Raw genomic sequence first — 14,444 nt, forward strand, 5'->3', positions numbered from 1 at the left:
ATAAATCACGTTATATCTACTTTCAGTCTTATGGGACCTGAGCAGCCTCTTCACTGAAAATTCTTCTGTTATCAGAATCTTGTTTAAAGGAAATAGAATATAACTCCCAAGAGTAGAGACGATTACTGAACTTTACCAGAGCACACAGCCAGACTCAGGTGTTTGCTGAATTAACGCGTACAACTTGATATAGTTAAGGGGGAAATGAAATAATCCTAAATCATGTCCACATAATAACCCAAACTTCAGTAAACTGCAATTGATGGACATATACATACACTACCTGTGCATGTAACAGTGTTTTCAAAAATAGTTACCACTGAGTTAGTGTAAATTAGCCCCCGGTGTCTGCACTTGGCAGCCCGGAGCTGGGGGCCAGGAGCGGGGGGCAGGGCTGCGCTCCACAGGGCGTGGCTCCCCTGGTGCTGTAGCAGCTCCTGCCCCACCCGACGCCCCTCCTTCCAGCCTCAGCCCCCAAGGCCGCCCCACAGGGGCTAGTCCAGTGCCAGCCCCCAGTGCCTGGCCACAGCCTTAGCGGCAGCAAGAACCCACAAAGAAATGGGGCACGGGGCCTCCCCTACTGCTCCCATCAATCCTGAATCCCATGCGCTCTCCGCCCAGCACGGAGCCCCCGCCTTTCCACCTCTTCTCCAGCCTCGTCCCGCCCAGTGGGTGACTGGGAAGCCCAGGTCCCTCTCCAGGCCCTGCCACCCCACGGATCCCGTGGAGGAAGTGGAGCCCCGTGACCTGCATCATTAAGATTCCTCAGCTGCATCTCCTGCACCCTGCGGTCCCCTCGTCCTCAAGGTGGCGAGCGAGAGCTCGAAGCCGGGTGGCTGCGCTCCGGCGCCCCCTGTGCTACCTGCAGCCAGCGCCATGTCTCCTGGCCACCAACACGTTTTCCCACCCTTGGGACGTTTCCCTCACACCTGACTCTGTAACTAGTATGCACTTTAAGTCACAGAGCACTGCCACAGGCCTCATCTGATTCTCACAGCAGCCCTGCGAGTGAGAGCGACGGAAACCAGCCCCAAGGCGATTTCCCCGAAGGCACACAGCTGGCAGATGGCGAGAACTCCAGGAACCCAGGGGTTCTAACCCCAACCTGGGTTTCTTTCAGCCTCCCTGACAGAGCTGCCTGCTTTCCTGCTTGTGGGCATTTGATGGCCTCACCCAGTGACAATGTTTATATGGAGAAATGTATTCTAAGTCCAAAATGACCTGCAAATCTTAAAAATACAACTTATTACTAAATTGAGGTTAATCCATGCTTAAAGTATTCTAAACAGTTTTAACCTCCCTAACCCTCAAGTGACAAAATGACAAAAAGAAGGATGCCCCTTAAATCTATTAGACATGGTTCTCAAGTCAACCTGAAGTTCTATAGTCAAGCCCTTCCAGCAATGACTAACAATGGCTTATTGTTCTCAGGGGTCCATTCGGAGAGGGGGGGTGGAGGCTGGGTGGAGGTAGGTGAAGGGGGGGAATAGGGGACATCTGTAATAGTGTCAACAATAAACAAAATAGATTTTAAAAAAATAAATGTTTCTTTCCAGAAGCTGAGTCCCAAGTAAAGAGCATCCCTGTCCCACATTAACCCACCCTGGAGAACACAGGTTCTACATGTGCAAACCCAGCATCTCACCCCCTTGTTTGAAAAGCCCACGGCGTCCCATGGCTCACACCCTGAGGCCCACACATGACTGGCCTATTTCCAGTTAATCCCCACTGCCCAGCCTTCACACAGGCTGCACTGGGCAAGAATCCCCTAAAATACTGAGTGCTTTGGTGATGCTATGCCTTTGCTCCCACCTGAAACTCCTCGCCCAGCCTTCAAAGCCACAGCAATTCAAGTGTGGCATTTGGTGAAGCTTGTCCACCACCCCAGCTATACCTGTATCACAGCTAGTGAGTAGCTAGTCACGCTCACAACAGCTTCCTCTGCTGGAAGCAGGTGCCTGGAGGCTGAGCTCGTGGTGAATCCATCTTACTGTCTCCATCTCCTGGCCCTGTGCCTGGAGCCTTGCTCCTTGCTGGGTTCAAATGTTAAGTGACTATCACCATGTAAGAGAAGTTATAGAAAGTACTCAATTCAATAAAAACTTGAACACCTAGAGACAATATCTAAGCATTCTAAACTGCCCAAAGCACTCCCACTGCATAAAGGTAAATGTATAGATAAAACAATACAATTAGTATATTGAAAGAAATGTTTCTAGCCTATCGTATGCAGAATGAAACAAAGTCTAGCTTCTGTGTAGTAAATTACCAAGTGAGAAGACACTGCTTAGGACACAGCCTGGGAAAGAGGAAACAGTCGTGTGTCCCACGTGCTCAGCTCCTTCCTTCTTTCTAGCACCCAGGTTTGTGTGTTATTACAGCCTTAAAGTCAGCAAGTTTCTAAATGCCTACGAGATACACAACACATTTTCCCAGAAACCGAGAACGTTAAAGAAATACTAGCCAATATCTTTGCCCTTAGAGATAAAATCCCTGCGATAAGACTTAGGTAATAAAATAATGAGAGAACACAATAGGCACTCAGGGAAATGGCACAGTCCATGAACTGCACGAAATATGAGAAGGCAGATCAGTAATGACCTTCTCAGGGCAGGTTTATTAAAGTGGGGTGGGGGGGTGTCTCATGATATGATTACAACTTAGGTGGAATTTATGGTGAGTATCAGAAAAGAGGACAGTGAAAAAAAGCTGGATGTTGACATGGATCCAAGAGGACAAGAGAATCCCCATCACTAATACTGATGGTGCAGGACATAAATGGTAATGGCAATAATGAGACAATATTTATTGAGGGCCCACTCACTATATACAGGGTGGGGCAAAGTAGGTTTACAGTTACAAGAACGCGAAAGTTTATTCTCGCATTATTGTGTATAAATTATTGTTTCTTTGTTTATGACTGTAAACCTACTTCTGTCCATCCCTGAACACAGTGTGCCAGGCTCTCAGAGAGCCATGAGCACCAGGAGGGGTTTGGCACAGCTCCCCAACCAGAGGGGCCTGGAGCATCCAAACTGGGAGTGCTGGAGTCCAGGGACCAAAGGATGCACTAATATGCAGGAGGAAATCCCTTAGAAACAATTGCAAAATCAAGGTTTATTTTTAAGTGGATACATAAAAACAGAGCATAGAAAGTGTGTATCACAACCCCCTAAGAGAATATAATTAAGCTTCTAAACAAAGAAACACATAAAGTAAATTTTCACATTTTAAAAATATTTATGTGAGCAGCAGCCAGCAAAGCAATGCACTTCCCAAAAGAGCTGTCAGGTTTGGAACATATAAGGTCATCTTCCCATTCATGTATTGTTGATGGTCCTCAGGCTGTAGATCTGACACCGACAACCCGACAGACCTGCCGAGACCTTAACTTCAATCCCACCCTCCCCCAGTGAGCTCCCTAATGATGCCAGGCCACTCACCTGGCCTACATTAGTTTCCTCCCCTGGGAAACGACATGAGGTAACCTTTAAGTTCTACACTTATATGAAATTTCCATGGAGATCAAAGATGAGAAAAGAATGAGAAACAAGGTCTTAAAAAATGTTAAACCTAATGGAAAACAGTAGCACTATGCCAGTTACATAAGTACTTCGTGATTAGTATAAAATGTGGGGAAAAAGTCTTAGGTTTGACAATTTCAGCACTGAACGATGGCGTTACAAAAAGCGGTGATTAATTACTGCCAGGAAGTCAATGGGAAAAGGCAGTGCAGGGCAGTAACCCTTCAGCAAACTTGGGCTGGCGTAAGAACATGACTAAAGCCTCACTCTCAAGTTTAACAATCTTCGCAAGTTTAAAAATGTGTCAAGATGGCAAGTTTTCAAAAGTAATTAGTCAAGTGATTTATACCTGCGTCTCATATACAGTTGGTGCTAATGACGATACCCCCTGCGTCCTTGCTCAGTACAGTGAGTCATGCTGGAACTCCTGTGCTCGATTCTGGCGACTGTGTCATTATGCTAACATTTGCTGCTGTAAATTAAAATTACAAAATGCCACCCAGCACTGGTTGTGTGCAGTGACAGTGCTGCAAAACACACCTGGTGATTGGTGACTTTGGCAAAGGCGTCAAACAAGAGGACATATGCCAGAAAACATGGAAACATGTGAACTGTTAATTTATATGCATTAAAAAAACACAGTGATGATGCTAATAATCACAGTATTAAAGCAAAAATAACAGTTCCAACAATTGTAGATTTATGTGCTCTGGAAATTCTTCCTCTTTACATTTATCCCTATCAAATGATTCTTGAATTACGAAAGGTCATCCATGCAGAACTGATCTTTCCTGTGAAATGACTGCCTTTTATGGAATTAGACATCCACATAATGGTCTTGACCTAGAAACAGATGTAATTTTCACTAACTTTTATGACTGGTGATCATTAGAATGGTAACTAAAGAAAACCAGCAAACTCCCCTGGAAGAGTCACATTCCAGTGATTTGGGTGAAGAACAATCTGATGGCAAAAGATGAACCAGTGAAACAAGAATTCAGGACTAAGCATATAAATAAAGTTGGGCACTGCCCACCGGGAAACATGCACACAGGCTTGAGGTCTCCACGATAATACATTTTATTAACATAAACTTTAAGAGACATTAATGCAGCCTAAGAGCTGACTGTGTAAAACATAAAAACGGCAGTAGTTCAAGTTTCAGCAACATCCAAATACGCATATGTATATAATAAAATGGTATCTGCTTTTAGTATCGATACCATAGTATGGACCAAACATCAACCACAAATTGGTAATACATCCTCATAGTTACACTATACTCATTGAATCTGTTATTTATTTGAGCACTCATGAGTGCCACATATTCAGAACCCTTCCAACTGTATCTCTTAATATGTTTAAGTAAATATAAATATTCTTTAGCGGTAACCTGAAGTCTATTTTAGAAAGGAAAAAAGGCTTTAAACATTGAAAAAACTGTTTAAAATCCCAAACTCCCACCCTATTCACTGGCTTTCCTGGGAAATGTAGGGCCTGGCATCTCCCTATTAATACACACTCAGTGGGCACTCGGCTGTGCCTCCACCTTTGAGAGCAAGCCCACCACCTGGGCCGGTGGCCCCAAGCCCCACACTACCTCAGCCTTTCTGGTCCCTATGCCAACCCTCACATGCTCTTTCCACGTCCTAGTCCCACATTTCTATGTAAAATCCCTCTTCCCCTGAGGAAGGGAGAAACAAGAAAGGCAGTGCATTGAGCACTAAGTGGCGGGGTTCCTCAAGACTGGATCCTGGGCTTCCTCTCTTCCCTCGCTATACTCACCCTACAAAGGGTGGAATAGTGGTTAAGAGCATGAAGTCTGGAGCCACATCACTGGGGTTCAAATCCTGGCCCTTCCACATTCTAGGGGTGATCTTAGGCAAGACTTAACTGTGTGCCTTAGATCCCCCACTTAGGAAAATGGGCATGACAGTCATAGCGTCAAGGTGAGGACCGAGTGAGCAGGTGAGTTTAAGATAAGTGAGTTCACCTGCAACTCTTAGAACGACGCCTGGCACAGAGTAAACCCCGCACAAGGGAAAGATGCTGCGATCAACTCCCATGAACTGAATGCCGCCCACTTGCTGATGACGCCCTACTGTACGTCTCCACTCAGACCTCTCCTCTTACGTCCCATCACCTACTTGGCATCTCTACTTGGATACCTCACAAATGTCTCAGAGGTAAGGTGTCCAAGAGAGACTTCTTGATCTTTTCTTTCAAACCTGTCCCCTCACCCGACCCTCGGCTTCCATCCCACTAGGAATGAAGCCCAAGCTCCTCGAGGAGGCCTGCTCTGCACCCACCTCGCTGGCGCACCACAGCCCCTCCTCCAGCACGCCAGCCCTGCCCTGCCCTGCCCCGCGGCACGCGGTCCACTGACCCACAGCTCTCTGCCTCTGCCCAGCCCCTTCTCTTCTGCCAGGTCTCACTGGGGGGCTACCTCCCAGAAGCCTTCTTGACCCTATTTAAAGGGACGTTTCCTGTTTTCTCTATCTCTGCCTCCTGTTTCTTTCCTCCACTACACTTCCTGCAAGAAGCAAATGTGCAATTACTTTTATTTGCACCCCGGCCCCCCCCCCGCTGCCCCCCCCCCCCCGCCCAAGAATGGAAGTTTCACGGAGGCAGGAGCTACAGCGGCCTGTTCTCCACGCTATCCCCCGGCAAACAGCACCTGGCATAGTAGGCACTCGACAACCAGCGGATGTGAATGGAGCCACAGTTATTTTACATACATTATTTTACTTACTCTACCATAACCAGGTGAAGCATTTATTATCACCGTTTTAAAGATGAGGCAATTAAGGGTCAGAAATATGAAGGCATCTGTACCCTTAGAGTATAGAAACAGGATTGGGATGCAGGTCAGCACTGAGAGGCCTGGGGGGCTCCAACACACATGCTGCCTCCCACCTGCCCCAGTTCCCAGCACCCACACCTGACCCTCTGCCCGACCTGGCGTCTTCCCCTCCTGCCCCTTAGAAGTTACATGTCTTCCCAGGACATGAGCTCCGGGTCTCCTAAGTTGTGATGACAAAAGCAGTGGTTCTAAACATGGAGATTTTGTCTCCCAAGGGACATGTGCCAATACCTGGAGGCATTCTGGTTGTCACAGCTGGGGATGGGCTACTGGCATCTAACAGGTAGAGGCCAGGGATGCTGCTACACATCCCACGATCCACAGAACCACCCCCAAAGAAAGAACTGTTCGACCCCACATGTCCTAGTGCTGAGGCCCCGAAGCCCTGAGTAAAGGACCAGCTGAGAGCGGTGGTGCGGTGCCATCGGCCACAGGCAGGGGACGGAAATGGGTCAGGCAGGACGCACGAAGGGGATAACACAGTAGTTCAACCATCTCTTCCACACGCAGGTTACATTGTTATGATGTTTGTTTTGTAAATGGCATCTTACATTCTGGTCTCTCACGCAGATAAGCTGTTTTACGTTTAACATGCACCCTTCCCTTCCACAAAGGAAAGCACCCTGTCCTGTTCCCTAAAACACGAGTCCTCCCACTAGCCTCTCATCCTCCTGCTTGATAAGCGACAGGGACAAGGAGCCTCACTCTCCCCCAACTCTGATTAGAATGACAGCCACATCGGATCATAAAGGGCAATGCAGATCCCGTGTCAGGGAAACACCGCATCAGAGAAACTTTCGTAAACCAGACTGTGTCCCCATCGAAAAGGGGGAGGAGATTTACTTAGCTCCAGGATTCCTGCCGCAGGAAGGTCAGCTCAGGGAGGTCAGGCACCTGCCTGGTTTGAAACAGGGATGGGTCATAACAGATCATGAAATCTGCCTAATGGCTTATAAACAGCATTTTTTTAAAGGCAGATAGAAAATCAGAGTGCACTGCACATTACAGGGGTAAGTATTCTTACATGATACTGTTGCTACAGTTAAATATATGCACCCATGTGGTTGGTTTCCATTTGCCTCCAAACACATTCTCCTCCCTTCTCTGCCTCGTTTCTAGCCCCAGGAGGCTGAACCCGCAGGACACCTCAGCTGGGCCCCTTGTAAGGGTTTCCAGTTGGTCAGCAGTGAGAGGCACCAGCAGATCACAGGGCTGCAGGAGAGTTTGAAGCCACTCTTCTTGGGTGGCCCTGCTCCCGAAGGCACCCTGGAAGCTCTCCTGGGGTTCACCTCCTGATAGCTCCCTTCTCCTTCAGGCCCAGAGGTGGCAGCACCTTCCCAGTGTTCGCAGTGCCTGGGTGCTTCAGGACCTTTTGTGGATTCCTTAAGCCTGCTCACACTTCCTAAAAACAGTCCTTTAATTAAATGTTTCCTGCTGGAACACTGACATGTAGAAACAGACAGACGAACAAACACATTTATGTACTGGGCTGCACTTTCAGGAGTGTGGGCGGATTTTAGGTTAAACTGCACTGCTTACTGTGGGTTGTGGTGAAAGACGTTTGAGGAACACTGTCATGGTTCTCCTGACTACACCGGCCTTCCCTGAAGCATTCAGGCTGGGTTGAGATGTCTAAAAAGACATTTCAAGAACCCTTCTTCACAATTGTTAGCATTAAACAAATCGTAAATCATGTCCCCAAGTACGAAAAACATCTGTTTATTACAATGGGTTTTTAAACAATGTTTAGCACTGCCCAGATGAGGAAAGGGGCCCTTGGTAGCTAGTGAGCTCCTCACCAGCACTTAGCACATATGAAGGAGATGAGAGAAGCTGAACTAGGGACCCCTAGTCAGTTTCTAACTCAAAAATTTGTGCTTTTATTAAGGAGACTCAGGTTTTAAAATTTCTTCCTAAACATAAATGAAGCAATTTCTGTAAGAGCAAAGACCCATACTAAAGACTGTACGGGGTCGGCCCAACTTGCCCTCATTCTGCGAGGGGGGACAGGAGAGGAAATGAGGCTTTCAAATGTCTATACTCTGGCCCGGCCGAGCGTGGCTCAGCAGTTGAGCATCGACCTAAGATCCAGGAGATCGCGGTTCGATTCCTGGTCAGGGCTCGAGCCCGGGTTGCGGGTTGGATCCCCAGTCGGGGGCGTGCAGGAGGCAGCCGATCAATGACTCTCTCATCACTGATGTTCCTTTCTCTCCTTCTCCCTTCCTCTCTCTGAAATCAATAAAGATAAATTTTTTAAAATGTCTATACTCTGCTCCTCTCTGTAGGATTAGAGGGTAAAGGGCCAAAGAAAGAACCAAACATCCCAGGTCCGATCACTCTTCAGAGCCATCTCTCAGAGTGTCCTGCGGTCTTATGTAGATGGTTAGAAAGTCTCTAGACCTTGGTCTGGTCACCTAACCTCCATACACCTGGTGGCCACTGGCCAGCGCACACCCAAGAACACGGGACAGTTCCTTCACTGTGCCTTCCAATGGCCAAAGGGGTGAGTCAAGTAAAGTGCCGTGCTGCTGTGTTAATACAAAGCTGTATTTAGGTCGGGGAAGACTAAATCCAAACACAGGAAATGCAATTACAAGAAGAGAGGCACAGAAGAAAATGGCAATGCGTATTATTCTGACTTGTTACCGCCACCTCCTTGAAAAAGCGGTGCCATTCCGTATTTTACTATAGCTGTCAATGTTTACACCGGCCACTCAGGAAAAACGCAGGTGCATCCTGCCACCAGAACGCAAGTATTACGCATGTGCCTTTATAACAGCAACTAAACCCTGTTAAATGCTTTAGACGCAGAGTGCCTGTCCATACGCGTTACCCACCCTCTGACTGTGCTCCTCAGGACACCCCCGTCAAGGAGGGAGGTGACAATCCCGTGTCACAGGGAAGGGAAGGTTCACAGAGGAAATCACTTGAAACTTAATCCGAACTTCAGCACGGGAGGGAAGCTGGAGCGCTCCCATCCACTGCACCATGCTGCCTCCCCAAGGTGAGCCTATCTATGCCGCTCGCCAGCGAGGTTTCCAAGCCCAGGCCTGAAGAGAGGAGGAAAGGACAGTACTCAAGTCCGCATTTTTCTAGGCTTGACTCTACAGCAGGGAAAAAGTACCCCGATAACACTACCAACCTTTCTGAGCCCATTCTCTCTCTCACACGCGCGCACACGCGGTGGCCCTGGGTTCCAGGGCTGAGCGCCTTCTCGGGTGGCTGTGGCCTGTCTCAGGGGCGCTGCTTGCTGGGTTCTAGTTCTCGGCCTACACTGAACTCCACGTTCTTCTGGGTCACGAAGGGCATCGGAAAGGCTCTAAGAGAGAGGTCGCCAATATTCAATAATTCAGCAACCCAGAGCCCATCAGCGGCCCGACGTGGGAACAGCAGTTAGAGCCGCGCACCGGCCGACTTAGAACATCAGGCCTTTCGTCCGAACTGCTCTAACTCGCCTCCTCGCAACGCCCGCGGGAAACAAAGGGAAGCTGACGTGGTCCGCAGCCCGCGGCGTTTCGGCTCCGGTGGGCTCGGCACCGGCTCACGCCGCATCCTCTCGGCGCCGGCCGCGGGAGGGGGCGGCGAGGCCTCCACCCCCGTTCCCGGGCCAGCGGGGAGGGCCGAGGCCCGGCGCCCCGAACGCTCTGGAAAGTGACGCGCTGACGGGGAATCACATAAAGTGCCACCGGCGGTGTCTGCCGCCAAGAAGGAAAAAGCCCGCTGCGATCTAATGACAAGTTTAGCAACTTTCTAGGGCAGGGAACGCGCTCCTGCTGCGGGCTCCGCGGCTCGCTTCCGACCCGGAGCGAGGCCCCCGCGGGCGGCGGGCGAGGGACCCGCGCGGGGCCGGCGCGCCAACCAGCGGCGCCCGGGGCTCGCCAGCGCGGACCCGCCAGTTCGCGGCCAGGCCGGGCAGCTGTTGATCTCGGGGCCATTTTTTAAAAAGCAGAGACCGAGAGCGGGCGGGAGGGCGGGGAGCGAGGCGGCCGGAGCCCGGGGAGGCGGAGGGGAGCGCGGGAGGAGACGAGGGCGTCCCAGGAAAAGTCCAGAGGGCTGCAAACTGGCGGGGACGGGGCGCGGGGCGGGGCGGGGGGAAGCGGGAGAGGAGCGGAGGACGGGCCCGCGGCGGAAAGTTCCGCGCCCGGCGGCGCCCGCGCGGGGCTGCTCACCTAGCAGGAGCGTGGTCCAGGTCCGGCCGCGCCCCGCGCGCCGCAGGCCCAGCGCCCCGCGCAGCCCGGCCGCCAGGCGCCCCCAGAGGCCGCCCCCGGAGGGCGGCGCGGCGGGCTCGGCGCGGGGCCCCTTTCTGCCCGCGGCGCCCTTGCGCCCGGGGGACGGGGGCGCGCGCTCGGGCCCGGGCTCCCCGGCGCCGGCGTCCCGCGCCCCCCTCAGCGGTGACTGCGAGGCGCGGGGCTGCTGGGGCGGCTTGGGGGCCGCCTCCCGGTGCTTGTTCCGCGCCTGCAGGACCATCTTGGCATAGTCGCGCCCGCTGGCTGCGCGCGCCCGGACGGCGGCCGGGGCGCCGCTCACTCCGGCGGAGGGCGGGCCGGTCCCTCCCCGCGGGCCGGGAGGCGGGGAGAGCTGCAAGGCCGGGCGGCGGCCGCCTGCCGAGCGCTGCGGCCGGGAGGAGGCGCCGGACTCGCGCGCCCGCCGCCGTACCGCCGCTCCGGTTGTCACGGCGACCGCGGAACGCCGGGGGGCGGGGGCGGGGACTCCCTGCGAGGGCCCCGCCCCCCCGCCCCTCCGCGCCGGACGCGCGCTCCCGGCCGGCCAGCGCGCACGCGCAGACTTCCGGCGCGGGCGGGAGCCAACCCCGTGGCCGCCGGGCGACCCCGGTCCGGCTCGGGACCCGCGCGGAAGTCGGCGGGGCGCGGGCTCGGGCCGCCTTCCGGGTGCGGCCGCCGTCTCCCTGCGAGCGGCGGGGAGGCAGGGCTCTCTCCGGCGGGGGCCGCTGGTGGAAGTTTTGACCGGTTGAAGGCTGCGCGTGGCGCCCGGCGGAGCCCGCGTGGCCCAGGAGGCGCGGCTCCGGTGGCTGGCCCCGGGCGAGGCCCTCGGAACGACCACGCGGGGGCGCTGGGCGCGCTCTGCAGCCTCGGGCGCCGGCCCCGCGTTCTCCGCCCGTTCGCTCCGCGCGCGTGGCCTCGCCGCCTGCGGGGCTGCACCCGGGCTCGCTCGGGCGACCCCGCCTTACGAAGAGCGGAGTGATCCGCTTCACGTGCTCTCACCTTGGGGCTTAAAGAAAGCAGAACTGTATTTGGTAATACAAAAGTTTTGTATTAGCAAACGTTTTGTGTGTTTTTTAATAGCCTGGAAATGCACGAGGAAAGGAAGTCGAGGAGGATTGGAAAACCCCGTGGGTCCCAGCTGTCCCCCCCTCCACCGCGCATTCTTTGCGCAAAGCCTTGCAACGTCCTGAATAGCAACCGAGAAGTTCCCGCCCTTGCTCTGTCCAGTGGGCTTGTTCCGAAAAGCGGCCGCAAGCCCCGGTTTTGTAATCCCAGCCACGCCGCTGTGACCCGGTTATCTCCCCGTACTAACGGTCTTCGCGGGCCGGTGGATCCTCACGCTTAAGTTCTCTGCCCGCAGGTTTCTTTATTAAGGAAGTTAATAATTGGCATTCGCTATTATGCTCTTTTAAGGGACAATGACTTCTTTGGTAAAGGGAATTTATTTTGCCTTGCTAATTAATAACCCCTCACACTCTCCGTTCTGTGAGTTTGGATTTTCAGATGTCTTTATTGGAGCAGGGAACAACTAATTTTAGACACTGTTGTAAAAAAAGATTGAAAGTGATATAACAGAATGCTTGGATTATGAAACAATGTGTCAGATGGATCCAGTGTTACCCGCTTGGATTAATTTTTAATTTATTAACCATTAGAGTCAAAGAAACTTAATTCAGTGTCTATTAAATGTAACAATTTGTTGACTGATTTTTTTTTTTTTTTTAATGATTAGAAAAAACACGTGGAAAAGAGGTTTACTGTTTGAAGTACTGGATCACTGATCTGTCCTCTGTACATGGCAGGCTCCGATTCAGGAACTGCCTCCCTTCAACCGGCACTATTGTAGGTGAGGAAACTGTTGTCGGGTGAATAAATGAGCAAATGAGCAGCTGAGTGAACAAATGCAGGTGGTAACAACCCCATGTTGATGCATAAGGCTGTGTTCGGTAGAACATGTGAAAGTCACTTATTTCTGGCCTTCCTCTGCCCTGTCTTGAATTTCTAGAGGGCAAAGTATCTTCCGCGCTCAATCTCCTGCTGTCCCACAGGGCCTGTCCCGGGGCCTGGCTACAGCAGCTTGCTGAGCGGAGTTGAACGAGTAACACCTTAAAGACACACCCAGCCGGGTTTTCTCAGTTCCACCAGCACTGACCAGTCCTCTTCTTTGCTTGGCTACCAAGTAGAGAATCCCACAGAGGGGCTGTGTGGGGCACTGGTTAAAAAACGTGGTAACTACAGGCCCAGGTTCCAGTCTGCTCTGACCCGTAACAGCCCTGGGACCTTGGCCAAGTTACTAGACTTTTCTGAGTGTCAGTTTCCTCATCCCTAAACTGAAAATAATAAAAACATCTCCGCGGCAGGTTTGTAAAAATTAAATAAGACAGTGTATGTAATGTATCTAACAATTACTTCCATGGAAGTAATTTTTCAGTAATTGTTCAAAGCAGTGGATGATGTATAAGGACCCTCAGTCCTCCCGGAGCCTGAGGCTGACAGTCCTGGACAGCCCAGGGCTGTGGGATGCAGGGGAGTAGAGCTCAGAGCAGCAGAGACGGCTGTGCACCCTCAGACCAGTCCCGCTGGGCCTCCGCTTCTCAGCCACTGAGCCGCTGATCCTCCCCGAGGCTCCCTGCTTCCCGCCTGTGCCTCACAAATGATGCTCACTCGGGCATCACGAAGCCTGGGCAAAACAGTAGGCAACCCCTCTGGCCCTCCTCCCCTCCATCCCCGAAAAGGAGGGTGTTTGCACAGAGGGAGGGTGGTGGGGCAGAAACTGGTCCCTCCTGGAAGGTTACAGCCACATTTCATCTTGTCTCCATAACTGTGAGACCCACCAGCGCGGCCCTGCAGCTTATTCACAGCTGCATCCTTAGGCCAGCGCCCGCCACATAGTGGCGGATGCTGAGAAAAAGAAACAAACTGAGAGCTGATTTTAAATACTGTGTTGGGCACCGAGAATGGATGATCCTTTGGACAGATTCAAGTGTATACTGAGTATAAATTAAGCATTGCAATTACCAACCGCCTTCAACGTGCTTTCCTCTTCGGCGGCTCCAGGTCCACCGAAGTATGTTTCCTCATGTGACGCTGTAGGAAAACTGGGTCAAGGCAGACGGGTTCCAAGGGACCCACCAGAGCCACCGCTCATGAAGGAGCCCTGATCTGGTCCCCAGTGTGCAAACCCAATCCTCTCTCACTCAAAGCTCCACTTTGGGCGTTTGAAATTAAAAAAAAAAAAAATTTAATTGAAAAATAATTTTTAAAAACTTTAGGGATAAAGAGAAAGAAGATTAAAAGCAGGACGCGAGCCTGGCCGGCGTAGCTCAGCGGTTGAGCATGGACCTAGGATCCAGCAGATCCCAGTTCGATTCCCCGTCAGGGCACATGCCCCGGTTGTGGGCTCGACCCCAGTAGGCGGCGTGCAGGAGGCAGCCGATCAATGACTCTCATCATTGATGTTTCTGTCTCTCTCCCTCTCCCTCTCTCTGAAATCAATAAAGATTTTTTTTAAAAAAAAAATGAGGAAGTGATCATAAAATAAAGAGGAAGAGCATAAAATAATAGAGGCAAACAAGTAATACCCAAAACTAAGGCCTAGCAATATTAAGATATAGGGACCAGGGGAAGGAATATTGTTAAATGGGAGAGGAAAAGTCAAATTAGGCCAAGGGCAGACCATGCTGGGAGCCAAGTGCCTTCCTCTGCACACTGGCATCTTAAAGCCCCATTTAAACTCCCAGATTTCTCCCTTTGCCCCCATCTGCTCTCCCACGCACAGAGCAAGGCCAAAGGAGAACCCTGACTGTGGCGTTGATTCTCACTTCCTTGGGCCCG

At 51.8% G+C, this 14,444-nt stretch overlaps 1 protein-coding gene across 1 annotated transcript in view; it reads right to left on the minus strand.

The window, feature by feature from the left end:
- DPY19L1 (dpy-19 like C-mannosyltransferase 1) overlaps positions 1–10,867 on the minus strand; it is a 63,413-nt gene extending 52,546 nt beyond the window's left edge. Inside the window, exon 1 of the mRNA XM_087821256.1 lies at positions 10,557–10,867. Coding sequence (XP_087677382.1) covers positions 10,557–10,854 — 298 coding nt within the window. The 5' untranslated portion in view covers positions 10,855–10,867. The remainder of the gene's footprint in view (positions 1–10,556) is intronic.
- Positions 10,868–14,444: the final 3,577 nt, after the last annotated feature.

This window comes from Miniopterus natalensis, chromosome 10, assembly GCF_054644295.1.
Source record: "Miniopterus natalensis isolate mMinNat1 chromosome 10, mMinNat1.hap1, whole genome shotgun sequence".
In the NCBI taxonomy this organism is placed as follows: domain Eukaryota; kingdom Metazoa; phylum Chordata; class Mammalia; order Chiroptera; family Miniopteridae; genus Miniopterus; species Miniopterus natalensis.